The sequence below is a fragment of the Lampetra planeri genome, unplaced genomic scaffold, assembly GCF_965212315.1.
Source record: "Lampetra planeri unplaced genomic scaffold, kcLamPlan1.2.h2 scaffold_252, whole genome shotgun sequence".
In the NCBI taxonomy this organism is placed as follows: domain Eukaryota; kingdom Metazoa; phylum Chordata; class Hyperoartia; order Petromyzontiformes; family Petromyzontidae; genus Lampetra; species Lampetra planeri.
In genome coordinates, this window is record NW_027615080.1 from 5,576 (window position 1) to 19,761 (window position 14,186).

The window sequence follows — 14,186 nt, forward strand, 5'->3', positions numbered from 1 at the left end:
CCGATACCCGTACCCGGCTGGGTACAGGTAGCCGTACCCTACCCGTACCCTACCCGAAATGAGTGACAAACGGTTACTCACCAGTGACTCACAGCCTACCCGTACTCGGCCGGACCAGGGTCGCAAACGGCTACCCGTACCCGGCCGGGTACGGGTAGCCGGGTATCGGGTAGCCGGGTATCGGGTAGCCGGGTATCGGGTACCCGGTTGCGACCTCTGCACCACGCGCACCACTGCCAACTCGTTTGCGCGTCTCCCGATCGGCGCCTCCGTCTCGCCAGTTCCACGGACCGCCCCTTCACGCGCCGCTCTTACCCCTTCGTCTCGACGCCGCCGCCCCCAGCGGCGTGTCGTCGTTTTTCGAGTTGGGTGGCACCGTGCTAACGTGTGCGCCTGCCAGCAAGAAGAGCCTGGGTTCGATGCCCTACTCTGGTGCGCTTTGTGTGCGCAGTTTGTATGTTCTCTCCCTGCTCTGCATGGAGTTTCCTCTGGATTCTCCGGTTTCCTCTCGTAGCTATAACAAAACTCCCGTAACAATAGTCAGTCTCTGGTATTGGCCAAACCACATTCCGTTGCTGAAAAATGATCTGCAAGGTTACTCAATTGGGTTTAGACAGCGCAGCATCCCCCAAGCGTAATAATGAAAGGGGGGCGCGGCTTTACTCGTTAGGCGTGTAATGATGATCCCTTTGATTTCAACGATTCCATATACTGACTGTGCACGCGTGGAATTGTGCACGCGAGATTCGGTTTCGATGCACGCAAGTCTATTGCGGAAGTTGCTTGCGAATGTGCCTCCACGAGCATTGAATGAACAAGACGAGCAAGATGACACCCCCCCCCACCGCCCCGTGGTTCAATTAATTGCTGCGATTCTTCGTTTGATTCCCGATGATGGCCTGATGTTTCTATTCCCCGCCACGCTTGGCATTGGTGGGTTGATGATATTGGAACCTGTGCAGGGGGCCTACTCGGGGTTGCCTCGACGCTTTGAGTGTGCACTGGGACGGCCTTTCAACGGTCGCCCGCTATCAGCAACGGCCTCCGCTCCACAGCGTGTGGCCGCGCGGAGGATCTTTTCGCGTTGACACGTGCGCGTTTGTTTGTTTATTTATATTTAATTTCCAGGTCTCTCGCTCCACGTGCCGTCATGCCGTCCGGCCCGACGAGGGGCCCTCTTCATCCGTGCCGCGCCGCGCGGCCCTGACGAGGAAGCGGACCAAAGGAACCGAAACGGAAAATCTGACTCGCCGGCGCCTACACCGCAAGCGATCGGGGAGACGAGAGGGGCGAGCCGAGGGCACGGCCGGCTCAGGGCCTGGCTTCTCCGTCACCATGGCTGCTGCTGCCGCGTGTCCCGACCAGCGGTGGCTTTGGCGTTGACGGACGGGCTAAGACGAGAGGCGCCGTGTCGGCGTCGTCGTCGTTTTTAAATCGCCGGCAGGGTGTGGCGTCGCCCGGCGATCCACCGTCGCGATGACGCTGGTGACCCCGCACCGCCGCTGAGAAGCCGGCATCGATTCGGCCGGTGCGGTGGTTGTGGAGGGGTGGGGGGGGGGCAGGGGAACAAGACTTGGAAGTACGAGAATCGTCGTTGGCGACGACGGCTGCGGGTCGCAGCAGCGGGGGTGGCGACAGCAGCGACGCGTCCCAGCGGGGCGCCGCGTCTCCGGCCGTCGGGTGGCGGCGCCAGCTCGGGGGGCGAGCGCGCCAGCATGACGTGAGACGCAGTGCGGACCACGGGCGGACGGGAGAGGACGGGAGAGGACGAGAGCGGGCGAGCTGGAAGGGAGCCGAGCCGGAGAGCGGGAACGAGCGGGTTGGCGGGGCGGGGTGGCGGCGGCGGCGCAGTCGTCACGGCGACATGAATGGCGCTAAAGAGGGCGAGACATCCGGCGCTCAAGAGGTGCTGGTGGTGGCAGCGGCGGCCATGGTGCCCGTCGGGTGGCAGCGCAAGGTGGAGTCGCACGCCGTCACCTACACCAGGTGCGAGGATTCCCCCGTGTCGTCTTTCACGGACTGGGGGGGGGGAGCAGCGCTGTTAGCGAGCGGCACCTCATGAAGGCCGGCACACGAGGGGGGCGGGTGGCCAGCACCTCACTCGGCCGCGTTTGTCTCCCCAGTGGCGATGTTTCCGCACCTCGCCAGGTACTCATTTGAGGCAGAGGTCGACCTCGGGGAGGCCCGAGATCGGATCGGATAATCGTCACCGGTGTTGACCGTGAGCGGGTATCAAACCCGGGTCGCCGGGCTCTGTAGCGCGTTAACCGCTGCACCACCGCTCGCCATACATCAGGTACGGCCGTGGCAACATCAGCTACAGGTTGCCGTACTTGACGGTCAGTGGCACACCGTGTCAATCCATCGCGGTTCACCCCGTATTCTTGTACAGGCAAATTGAGTTTTCGGGTCCACATGGCGTACAGCCGTTTCAATACGGGCAACAAAAATACGTTTTTGTGTTTCTCCTTTTGTGGTGATGGGACTTTGTAGGATGAACACTGAGATTTATAAGGTGAATTGGTCTGTAATAAGGCAGGGCACTGATAAGGGGTTCACAGGCAGGGTCAGTGGTGAAGCATCAAGCCTCCCAGAAAAAATTGCCTGCATTCAATTCCCCAGTAGCTAATTGACACGCACGCACACGCACGCGCGCACGCACACACGCACGCACACACGCACGCACGCACACACGCACGCGCATATGCACACGCACACAAAGAACAAAAAAACAATGAACCCCCGTATAGCCTTTAACAAACTGTTGGGGCAAGTGCTGTTAGCGAGCACCTATGAAGGCCGGAACGGCACACGAGGGGGTGGGTGGCCAGCACCACGCCCGACCGCCTTTGTCTCCCTAGTGGCGATGTTTACACACCGCACCAGGTACTCATTTGAGGCTGAGTCGACCTAGGGGAGGCCCGGGACCGGTTCAGATAATCGTCACTGGTGTTGGCCGTCGCCGGGTTCATAGCGCAGCACGCTAACCGCTGCACTATCGCTCCCCACACACACGCACACACACACAATGTAATCGGTATTTTACAAAAACATCGTAATGCCAAAAATAATTACCAGAAAAAATGTACCCAGTTTGATGTTGCACGCTAGGCAGCAACATCGCCCCCCCCCCTTCCATTCCTTGCTCCCTCTGCAAAAAAAACAACTTGGCAGAACCCTCCTGCAAAAGATTATCGAGACTCGTTTGCGCCCTTCCTGCGCAACCAAACGAAGGTGTAGCGATCGCGGGCAATGGGGCTGCCACCACGTGGTGGCGTGGGGGAATCTTTGTTCTCTGTCCGCTTGCAGTCCCGGAGGCAGCGTGCTGTGCTCCATGGAGGAGGTGAAGAGTTACCTGCTCGCCGACGGCACCTGCAAGTGTGGCCTGGAGTGTCCCCTTGTGCTACACAAGGTGAGCACAGGCGGTCTGGGACCCCCGTCACCCACTGTCTGGACCCCGTCTGGGACCCCCATCACCCACTGTCTGGACCCCGTCTGGGACCCCCATCACCCACCGTCTAGACCCCGTCTGGGACCCCCATCACCCACTGTCTGGACCCCGTCTGTGACCCCCATCACCCACCGTCTAGACCCCGTCTGGGACCCCCATCACCCACTGTCTAGACCCCGTCTGGGACCCCCATCACCCACTGTCTAGACCCTGTCTGGGACCCCCATCACCCACTGTCTAGACCCCGTCTGGGACCCCCATCACCCACTGTCTAGACCCCGTCTGGGACCCCCATCACCCACTGTCTAGACCCCGTCTGGGACCCCCATCACCCACTGTCTAGACCCTGTCTGTGACCCCCATCACCCACTGTCTAGACCCCGTCTGGGACCCCCATCACCCACTGTCTAGACCCCGTCTGGGACCCCCATCACCCACTGTCTAGACCCCGTCTGGGACCCCCATCACCCACCGTCTAGACCCCGTCTGGGACCCCCATCACCCACTGTCTAGACCCTGTCTGGACCCCCATCACCCACTGTCTAGACCCCATCTGGACCCCCATCACCCACTGTCTAGACCCCGTCTGGGACCCCCATCACCCACCGTCTAGACCCCGTCTGGGACCCCCATCACCCACTGTCTAGACCCCGTCTGGGACCCCCATCACCCACTGTCTAGACCCCGTCTGGACCCCGTCTGGGACCCCCGTCTGGACCCCCATCACCCACTATCTAGACCCCGTCTGGGACCCCCCATCACCCACTGTCTAGACCCTGTCTGGACCCCCATCACCCACTGTCTAGACCCCGTCTGGGACCCCCATCACCCACTGTCTAGACCCCGTCTGGACCCCCATCACCCACTGTCTAGACCCCGTCTGGGACCCCCATCACCCACTGTCTGGACCCCGTCTGGGACCCCCATCACCCACTGTCTGGACCCCGTCTGGGACCCCCATCACCCACTGTCTAGACCCCGTCTGGGACCCCCCATCACCCACCGTCTAGACCCCGTCTGGGACCCCCATCACCCACTGTCTAGACCCCGTCTGGGACCCCCATCACCCACTGTCTAGACCCCGTCTGGGACCCCCATCACCCACTGTCTAGACCCCGTCTGGGACCCCCATCACCCACTGTCTAGACCCTGTCTGGACCCCCATCACCCACTGTCTAGACCCCGTCTGGGACCCCCATCACCCACTGTCTAGACCCCGTCTGGGACCCCATCACCCACTGTCTAGACCCCGTCTGGGACCCCCATCACCCACTGTCTAGACCCCGTCTGGACCCCCATCACCCACTGTCTAGACCCCGTCTGGGACCCCATCACCCACTGTCTAGACCCCGTCTGGGACCCCCATCACCCACTGTCTAGACCCCGTCTGGGACCCCCATCACCCACTGTCTAGACCCCGTCTGGGACCCCCATCACCCACTGTCTAGACCCTGTCTGGACCCCCATCACCCACTGTCTAGACCCCATCTGGACCCCCATCACCCACTGTCTAGACCCCGTCTGGGACCCCCCATCACCCACTGTCTAGACCCTGTCTGGACCCCCATCACCCACTGTCTAGACCCCATCTGGACCCCCATCACCCACTGTCTAGACCCCGTCTGGGACCCCCATCACCCACTGTCTAGACCCCGTCTGGGACCCCCATCACCCACTGTCTAGACCCCGTCTGGACCCCCATCACCCACTGTCTAGACCCCGTCTGGGACCCCATCACCCACTGTCTAGACCCCGTCTGGGACCCCCATCACCCACTGTCTAGACCCCGTCTGGGACCCCCCATCACCCACTGTCTAGACCCCGTCTGGGACCCCCATCACCCACTGTCTAGACCCTGTCTGGACCCCCATCACCCACTGTCTAGACCCCATCTGGACCCCCATCACCCACTGTCTAGACCCCGTCTGGGACCCCCATCACCCACTGTCTAGACCCCGTCTGGGACCCCCCATCACCCACTGTCTAGACCCTGTCTGGACCCCCATCACCCACTGTCTAGACCCCGTATGGGACCCCCATCACCCACTGTCTAGACCCCGTCTGGGACCCCCATCACCCACTGTCTAGACCCCGTCTGGGACCCCCATCACCCACTGTCTAGACCCTGTCTGGACCCCCATCACCCACTGTCTAGACCCTGTCTGGACCCCCATCACCCACTGTCTAGACCCCGTCTGGGACCCCCATCACCCACTGTCTAGACCCCGTCTGGACCCCCATCACCCACTGTCTAGACCCCGTCTGGGACCCCCCATCACCCACTGTCTAGACCCCGTCGGGACCCCCATCACCCACTGTCTAGACCCCGTCTGGACCCCCATCACCCACTGTCTAGACCCCGTCTGGGACCCCCACCATCACCCACTGTCTAGACCCCGTCTGGGACCCCCATCACCCACTGTCTAGACCCCGTCTGTGACCCCCATCACCCTCTGTCTAGACCCTGTCTGGACCCCGTCTGGGACCCCCATCACCCACTGTCTAGACCCCGTCTGGACCCCGTCTGGGACCCCCGTCTGGACCCCCATCACCCACTGTCTAGACCCTTTCTGGACCCCGTCTGGGACCTCCATCACTCACTGTCTAGACCCCGTCTGGACCCCGTCTGGGACCCCCCATCACCCACTGTCTAGACCCTGTCTGGACCCCCATCACCCACTGTCTAGACCCTGTCTGGACCCCCATCACCCACTGTCTAGACCCCGTCTGGGACCCCCATCACCCACTGTCTAGACCCCGTCTGGGACCCCCATCACCCACTGTCTAGACCCCGTCTGGGACCCCCATCACCCACTGTCTAGACCCTGTCTGTGACCCCCATCACCCACCGTCTAGACCCCGTCTGGGACCCCCATCACCCACCGTCTAGACCCTGTCTGGGACCCCCATCACCCACTGTCTAGACCCCGTCTGGGACCCCCATCACCCACTGTCTAGACCCCGTCTGGACCCCCATCACCACGTCTAGACCTGTCTGGGACCCCCGTCTGGACCCCCATCACCCCACCGTCTAGACCCCGTCTGGACCCCCATCACCCACCGTCTAGACCCCGTCTGGCACCCACCGTCTAGACCCCGTCTGGGACCCCCATCACCCACCGTCTAGACCCCGTCTGGGACCCCCATCACCCACTGTCTAGACCCCGTCTGGGACCCCCATCACCCACTGTCTAGACCCCGTCTGGGACCCCCATCACCCACCGTCTAGACCCCGTCTGGGACCCCCATCACCCACTGTCTAGACCCCGTCTGGGACCCCCCATCACCCACTGTCTAGACCCTGTCTGGGACCCCCGTCTGGACCCCCATCACCCACCGTCTAGACCCCGTCTGGACCCCCATCACCCACCGTCTAGACCCCGTCTGGGACCCCCCATCACCCACTGTCTAGACCCCGTCTGGGACCCCCGTCTGGACCCCCATCACCCACCGTCTAGACCCTGTCTGGACCCCCATCACCCACTATTTAGACCCCGTCTGGGACCCCCATCACCCACTGTCTAGACCCCATCTGGGACCCCCATCACCCACTGTCTAGACCCCGTCTGGGACCCCCGTCTGGACCCCCATCACCCACCGTCTAGACCCTGTCTGGACCCCCATCACCCACTATCTAGACCCCGTCTGGGACCACCATCACCCACTATCTAGACCCCGTCTGGGACCCCCATCACCCACTGTCTAGACCCCATCTGGGACCCCCATCACCCACTGTCTAGACCCCGTCTGGACCCCCATCACCCACTGTCTAGACCCCGTCTGGGACCCCCATCACCCACTGTCTAGACCCCGTCTGGGACCCCCATCACCCACTGTCTAGACCCTGTCTGGGACCCCCATCACCCACTGTCTAGACCCCGTCTGGGACCCCCATCACCCACTGTCTAGACCCCGTCTGGGACCTCCATCACCCACTGTCTAGACCCTGTCTGGGACCCCCATCACCCACTGTCTAGACCCCGTCTGGGACCCCCATCACCCACTGTCTAGACCCCGTCTGGGACCCCCCATCACCCACTGTCTGGACCCCCATCACCCACTGTCTAGACCCCGTCTGGACCCCCATCACCCACTGTCTAGACCCCGTCTGGGACCCCCATCACCCACTGTCTAGACCCCGTCTGGACCCCCATCACCCACTGTCTAGACCCCGTCTGGGACCCCCGTCTGGACCCCCATCACCCACTATCTAGACCCCGTCTGGACCCCCATCACCCACTGTCTAGACCCCCATCACCCACCGTCTAGACCCCGTCTGGGACCCCCATCACCCACTGTCTAGACCCTGTCTGGGACCCCCCATCACCCACTGTCTAGACCCCGTCTGGGACCCCCCATCACCCACTGTCTAGACCCCGTCTGGGACCCCCATCACCCACTGTCTAGACCCCGTCTGGGACCCCCCATCACCCACTGTCTAGACCCTGTCTGGGACCCCCATCACCCACTGTCTAGACCCCGTCTGGGACCCCCATCACCCACTGTCTAGACCCCGTCTGGGACCCCCATCACCCACTGTCTAGACCCCGTCTGGGACCCCCATCACCCACTGTCTAGACCCCGTCTGGGACCCCCCATCACCCACTGTCTAGACCCCGTCTGGGACCCCCATCACCCACTGTCTAGACCCCCATCACCCACTGTCTAGACCCCGTCTGGGACCCCCATCACTCTCGGCTGGAGCTCGGGGTCTCCGCGATGATCTTTGTTTGTCGCGACGCGTTACGACATCGTGGCCGCGTGGGGTGTCCGCGGTTGTGCTGCCGGCTGCGGTCTCTTGCGGTGTGTGGTTGTCCGACGTTTCACTGCGCGTGCTGGGAGCTTCTCCAGAACGGAGTTTCCGAAGCCCAGATGTTTCTGTTTCTGTTTTATTATCCTACGGGTGTTTGCTATCCCAGCTTAATAGAGAAAGTATCCGTTTTAATAATACAACTTATTGGTTAAGGCACCTCAGTGCCAGATATTGGCCGGAAGGCAGTTTTGGCAAGCCGAGGCACACGTCGGAGACCGGCCGGATATTAATCTTCACGGTCTGACGATTATTGCGAGCTTACTTTGGAGCATAGCACGCGAACCGCTGCACGACTACTGCCCAGACGCCACATACTGACCCACAGAGACGCATACTGCCCAGACACATACTGGCCCACAGAGACACATACTGACCCACACAGACACATTCTGCCCAGACACATACTGAACCACATAGACACATACTGACCCACAGAGACGCATACTGCCCAGACACATACTGGCCCACAGAGACACATACTGACCCACACAGACACATACTGCCCAGACACATACTGAACCACATAGACACATACTGAACCACATAGACGCATACTGCCCAGACACATACTGAACCACATAGACACATACTGACCCACACAGACACATACTGACCCCCAGAGACGCATACTGACCCCCAGAGACGCATACTGACCCACATAGACACATACTGACCCACACAGACACATACTGACCCACAGAGACACATACTGCCCAAACACATACTGACCCACACAGACACATACTGACCCACACAGACACATACTGACCCACACAGACACATACTGACCCACACAGACACATACTGACCCACACAGACACATACTGACCCACACAGACACATACTGACCCACACAGACACATACTGACCAGACACATACTGACCCACAGAGACATATTGACCCACACAGACACATACTGACCCACACAGACACATACTGACCCACACAGACACATACTGACCCACACAGACACATACTGACCCACACAGACACATACTGACCCACACAGACACATACTGACCCACACAGACACATACTGACCAGACACATACTGACCCACAGAGACATATTGACCCACACAGACACATACTGACCCACAGACGCATACTGACCAGACACATACTGACCCACAGAGATGGACACAGCAACACAGGCTGACCCGCGTACGAATGGACCCATACGCCCAACAGACCTGTGCAACAACAACGGGGGGCGTCAGCACAGCGCTTGTGCCAGGCTAGGTGCAGCTGTCAGGCGGCCACGTGGAATGTCAAAGGCTCGCTGGTGATGGCAGGAGGTCACGGAACAGACCCAGCAGGCGCCATGGGTTGACCGCCTGAGATGACCGGCAGATTGCACCACCTGCGCTCCCTACTTCACCGACTCGGTGTGACGTGGCTGCCCCAGGCGTGCTCCGCTCGTTTGTTTTATGAGCGTCGCCCCTCCGCCTTTCATTGTTGTTGGAGGGCGCTACCTGTACACAACGGCAAAGATCCCCCGTCTAGCCTCGGCATACTTTGTGGGGCAAGTGCTGTTAGCGAGCACCTACGAAGGCCAGAATGGTACACGAGGGGGTGGGTTGCCCTCACTATGCCCGGCCGCCTTTGTCTCCCCAGTGGCGATGTTCTCGCACACACACACAGACCAATACACAATCTCACCCCCCCCCCCCGCGCACCTGGGTCAGGTGTTCAACTTTGAGCGCGGAGCTGCGGTGCGGCCGCGTTCGGCGGAGGACGTGAAGGCGGACGCCGACATGACCAAGCTGTGCAACCACAAGCGGAAGATAATCGCCATGGCAACGCTCCACAAGAGCATGGAGACGGGAGGGCACCACCACCGCCACCACCATCACCGCACCACGACCGCCACCGCCATGGTGCTCTCCTCTGCCGGTGAGTGCGAGGGCCAGTGTGAATGGCCGCGCGATCGTTGTGGTTGGTTGGGTAGATGCGGTGGATGGGTCGGTCGGTCGGGCGGAGAGAGTGACTTGCCACGCGCCGAGCCACTGGCACGTGGGCCCGCTCGCCACCACCGCCACGGCGCCACCGCTGACCTCCCCTCCCGTTGCAGGCGAGGGCGGCGTGCGTCCCGCGCCACGCGGCGGCGGCGGCACCGCCGGGCCTGGCGGCCGCTCCGGCCGGCCCAAGCCGGGTGCCGAGCTGCTCTTCCCCTCGTGCCTCTCGGCGCGCGCCAACTCCTTCCTGTCGCGGCTGCGCGCCGGCCACGGTGCCAACGCCGCGCGTCCGTGCGAGGCGGCGGCGCCCGAGCCGCCCGTGCCCGCCGGCGCCCGGCCTCGGCTCGGCAGCTCCGAGTGGGCTCTCGGCGGCACGCCGGAGCCCCGGGACGCCTGCGCCGGCGGCGCCGGAGCCGGTTCCTCGGGGGGGCGCCAACGAGCGGGTAGCGGCGAGCGCGGCCAGCGGTCTCCGTACTACGGCAGCCAAGGCAGCCTCAGCAGCGCCGCCTCCTCCAGCAGCTCATGCTTCTTCGGCGAAGGCGCCACCTCGCCCTGCGCCGAGTCGGTCGGCAGCCCCGACGCCTACGGCAGCCGGTGCAGCCCGGGCTTCTGCCCCTCGGCGGCGGCGGCGGCGGCGGGAGGGCTGCTCCCCGCGGGCTGCCCGCCGGCGGCGGCGGCCGCCACGAGCCGCGCTGGCGCCGTGCCGCACTCGCCGACGCTCACGCCCAAGAGCCCCTTCGCCAAGAAGGCGGCGCCGTTCGGCCTCCCGCTGGTGGAGCACGCGGCGGCCGCGGCGGCGGCGGCGGCGGCCGCGGCCGCGGCGGCGGCTCACGGCTACTACGGTGGCAAGCCGGCGTGCGCGCTGCGCCGCAGTCCTGTTGGCGGCACTGAGAAAGATCCGCTCGGCATCCTGGATCCCATCCCGGCGCGGCCCGCCAATCCCGGCGCCGCTACAAGCGGCGGCGCCGGCGGACAGTTCGTGAACCCCACGGCGTTTGCGCTGCCCTCGCCGCTCAACGCCACGCCGGTGGTCGTGCCGTTGCCTAGTAACCTGCCGCTGCCGACCGCCATGAAGCACGGCGGCGCGGGAGGAGGAGGCGGTGGCGCCGGATCGGGGGGCGGTCACGGCAACCACCTGTTGGCACGGGCGGCGGCGGCGGCGGCGGTGGCGGCGGCGTCGTCGTCGATGACGATGCCGACATCCACGTCTCAGCACCTTCACCACCACCACCAGCAGCACCACGTGGGCTCGCCGGACGGTTACCACGGCGCGGGGCCCGCGGGTTGCCGTGCCGACGCCTCGCCTCAGAGGCCGCGCTCCGGCTCGGGATGCGTCGAGGGCGCCGGCGGCGCGCGGGGTTCCGCGGCCCGGTCGCCCCGGCTGAGCGGCGACGCCGGCTACAAGGAGCTGGCGCCGTCCATTCTCATCGGTCTGCCTGGTGCGGCGGCGGCGGCGTCGCACTCGTACGCCAGCAACCACCACCAGCCACACCAGCAGCAGGGAAAACAACAGCCGGGCCTCCTGGGCACACCGCTGTGCCAGGTGCGGTGGGTTGTCTGGCGGCGTAGCACCGGCACGTGTGTGTAGTCGTGTGAAAGTGTGCGTGTGTGTGCGTGCGTGCGGTGGTCAAGTGGTTACATTCCCGGCGAATATTTGAACCGGTGCTGGGCCTCCCCTCGGTCGACTCGGCCTCAAATGAGTACCAGGTGCGGTGTGTAAACATCGTCACTGGGGAGACAAAGGCGGCCGGGCGTGGTGCTGGCCACCCACCCCCTCGTGTGCCGGGCCTTCATAGCTAGTACTTGTCCCAACGGTCTCTTAAAGCAATAAGGATAATCTTTGTCTTTGAATGTGTGTGTGTAAGAGATTGTGTGGGTAATTCATTGCTTTCGGAGTCCCTGACACTGCTGGGAGTCTTCACGATGTCGGGGCTTGCCCAGGTGAAGCTGCGTGCACGGGAGTCGGAGCCGTCCCCTGTCCTACAGAGGCTGCCCTCTGGTCCCCGACACTATTTTACATCGTCTGTGATCACGTGGTGCGAGACATACACACTCCGCACAGAAAGGGGGTGTACGAGTCGTCGGGGATTGAACCCAGGGCTTTCTTGCTGCAAAGCGAACAAGTGTCATCACCATTGGAACCTCATTTGCCAGTAAAAAATATGATAATTGGTTTTTGACCCTTTTATCTGGCAACGAAACTGACACCTTTTTGTTCATGTGAGACTAGGCTCCTAAGGAAAGCTGTCTCGGGTGTGGACCAATCAACTTCAAGGACACTGCACATTATCAGAGTTATGTTTTTTGTTTGCATTATGACTGCAGGTATTGTGGTCTATGCAAACATGACTCCTTGTAAAAAAAAGGTGTCAGTTTTGTTGCCAGATAGAAGGGTAACAAAACAATTACCAAGTGTTATCACTGCCGCTACCCTGCCGCCCAAACATAACTTGCTAAAATCCCCCCCCTCCTCCCACTCGCTCGCTCGCTCTCACTCACTCACTCACTCCTCCAGGTGCTGAGTCAACAGAACCCCTCCCCCCACTCACTCGCTCACTCCCACTCCCACTCACTCCCACTCACTCACTCACTCTCACTCGCTCACTCCCACTCCCACTCACTCCCACTCACTCACTCACTCTCACTCGCTCACTCCCACTCACTCACTCCTACTTCTCCAGGTGCTGAGTCAACAGAACCCCTCCTCCCACTCACTCGCTCACTCCCACTCACTCACTCTTACTTCTCCAGGTGCTGAGTCAACAGAACCCCTCCTCCCACTCACTCGCTCACTCCCACTCTCACTCACTCTTACTTCTCCAGGTGCTGAGTCAACAGAACCCCTCCTCCCACTCACTCACTCCCACTCACTCACTCCCACTCACTCGCTCACTCCCACTCTCACTCACTCATACTTCTCCAGGTGCTGAGTCAACAGAACCCCTCCTCCCACTCACTCGCTCACTCCCACTCACTCACTCACTCCTACTTCTCCAGGTGCTGAGTCAACAGAACCCCTCCTCCCACTCACTCGCTCACTCCCACTCACTCACTCATACTTCTCCAGGTGCTGAGTCAACAGAACCCCTCCTCCCACTCACTCACTCACTCCCACTCTCACTCACTCATACTTCTCCAGGTGCTGAGTCAACAGAACCCCTCCTCCCACTCACTCACTCACTCCCACTCTCACTCACTCCTACTTCTCCAGGTGCTGAGTCAACAGAACCCCTCCTCCCACTCACTCACTCACTCCCACTCTCACTCACTCACTCCTACTTCTCCAGGTGCTGAGTCAACAGAACCCCTCCTCCCACTCACTCACTCACTCCCACTCTCACTCACTCATACTTCTCCAGGTGCTGAGTCAACAGAACCCCTCCTCCCACTCACTCGCTCACTCCCACTCACTCACTCATACTTCTCCAGGTGCTGAGTCAACAGAACCCCTCCTCCCACTCACTCACTCACTCCCACTCACTCACTCCTACTTCTCCAGGTGCTGAGTCAACAGAACCCCTCCTCCCACTCACTCACTCACTCACTCCCACTCTCACTCACTCCTACTTCTCCAGGTGCTGAGTCAACAGAACCCCTCCTCCCACTCACTCGCTCACTCCCACTCTCACTCACTCACTCATACTTCTCCAGGTGCTGAGTCAACAGAACCCCTCCTCCCACTCACTCACTCACTCCCACTCTCACTCACTCCCACTCACTCACTCCCACTCATTCACTCACTCCTACTTCTCCAGGTGCTGAGTCAACAGAACCCCTCCCCCCACTCACTCGCTCACTCCCACTCACTCACTCACACTCCTACTTCTCCAGGTGCTGAGTCAACAGAACCCCTCCCCCCACTCACTCGCTCACTCCCACTCTCACTCACTCATACTTCTCCAGGTGCTGAGTCAACAGAACCCCTCCTCCCACTCACTCGCTCACTCCCACTCCCACTCACTCC

General features: G+C 61.7%; 1 protein-coding gene across 1 annotated transcript in view; it reads left to right on the forward strand.

Moving 5' to 3' along the window:
• The first annotated feature begins 366 nt into the window (after positions 1-366).
• MBD5 (methyl-CpG binding domain protein 5) overlaps positions 367-14,186 on the forward strand; it is a 28,853-nt gene continuing 15,033 nt past the window's right edge. The window contains exons 1-4 of the mRNA XM_078623436.1: positions 367-1,986; positions 3,310-3,412; positions 9,953-10,307; positions 10,339-11,765. Coding sequence (XP_078479562.1) covers positions 1,865-1,986; positions 3,310-3,412; positions 9,953-10,307; positions 10,339-11,765 — 2,007 coding nt within the window. The 5' untranslated portion in view covers positions 367-1,864. The remainder of the gene's footprint in view (positions 1,987-3,309; positions 3,413-9,952; positions 10,308-10,338; positions 11,766-14,186) is intronic.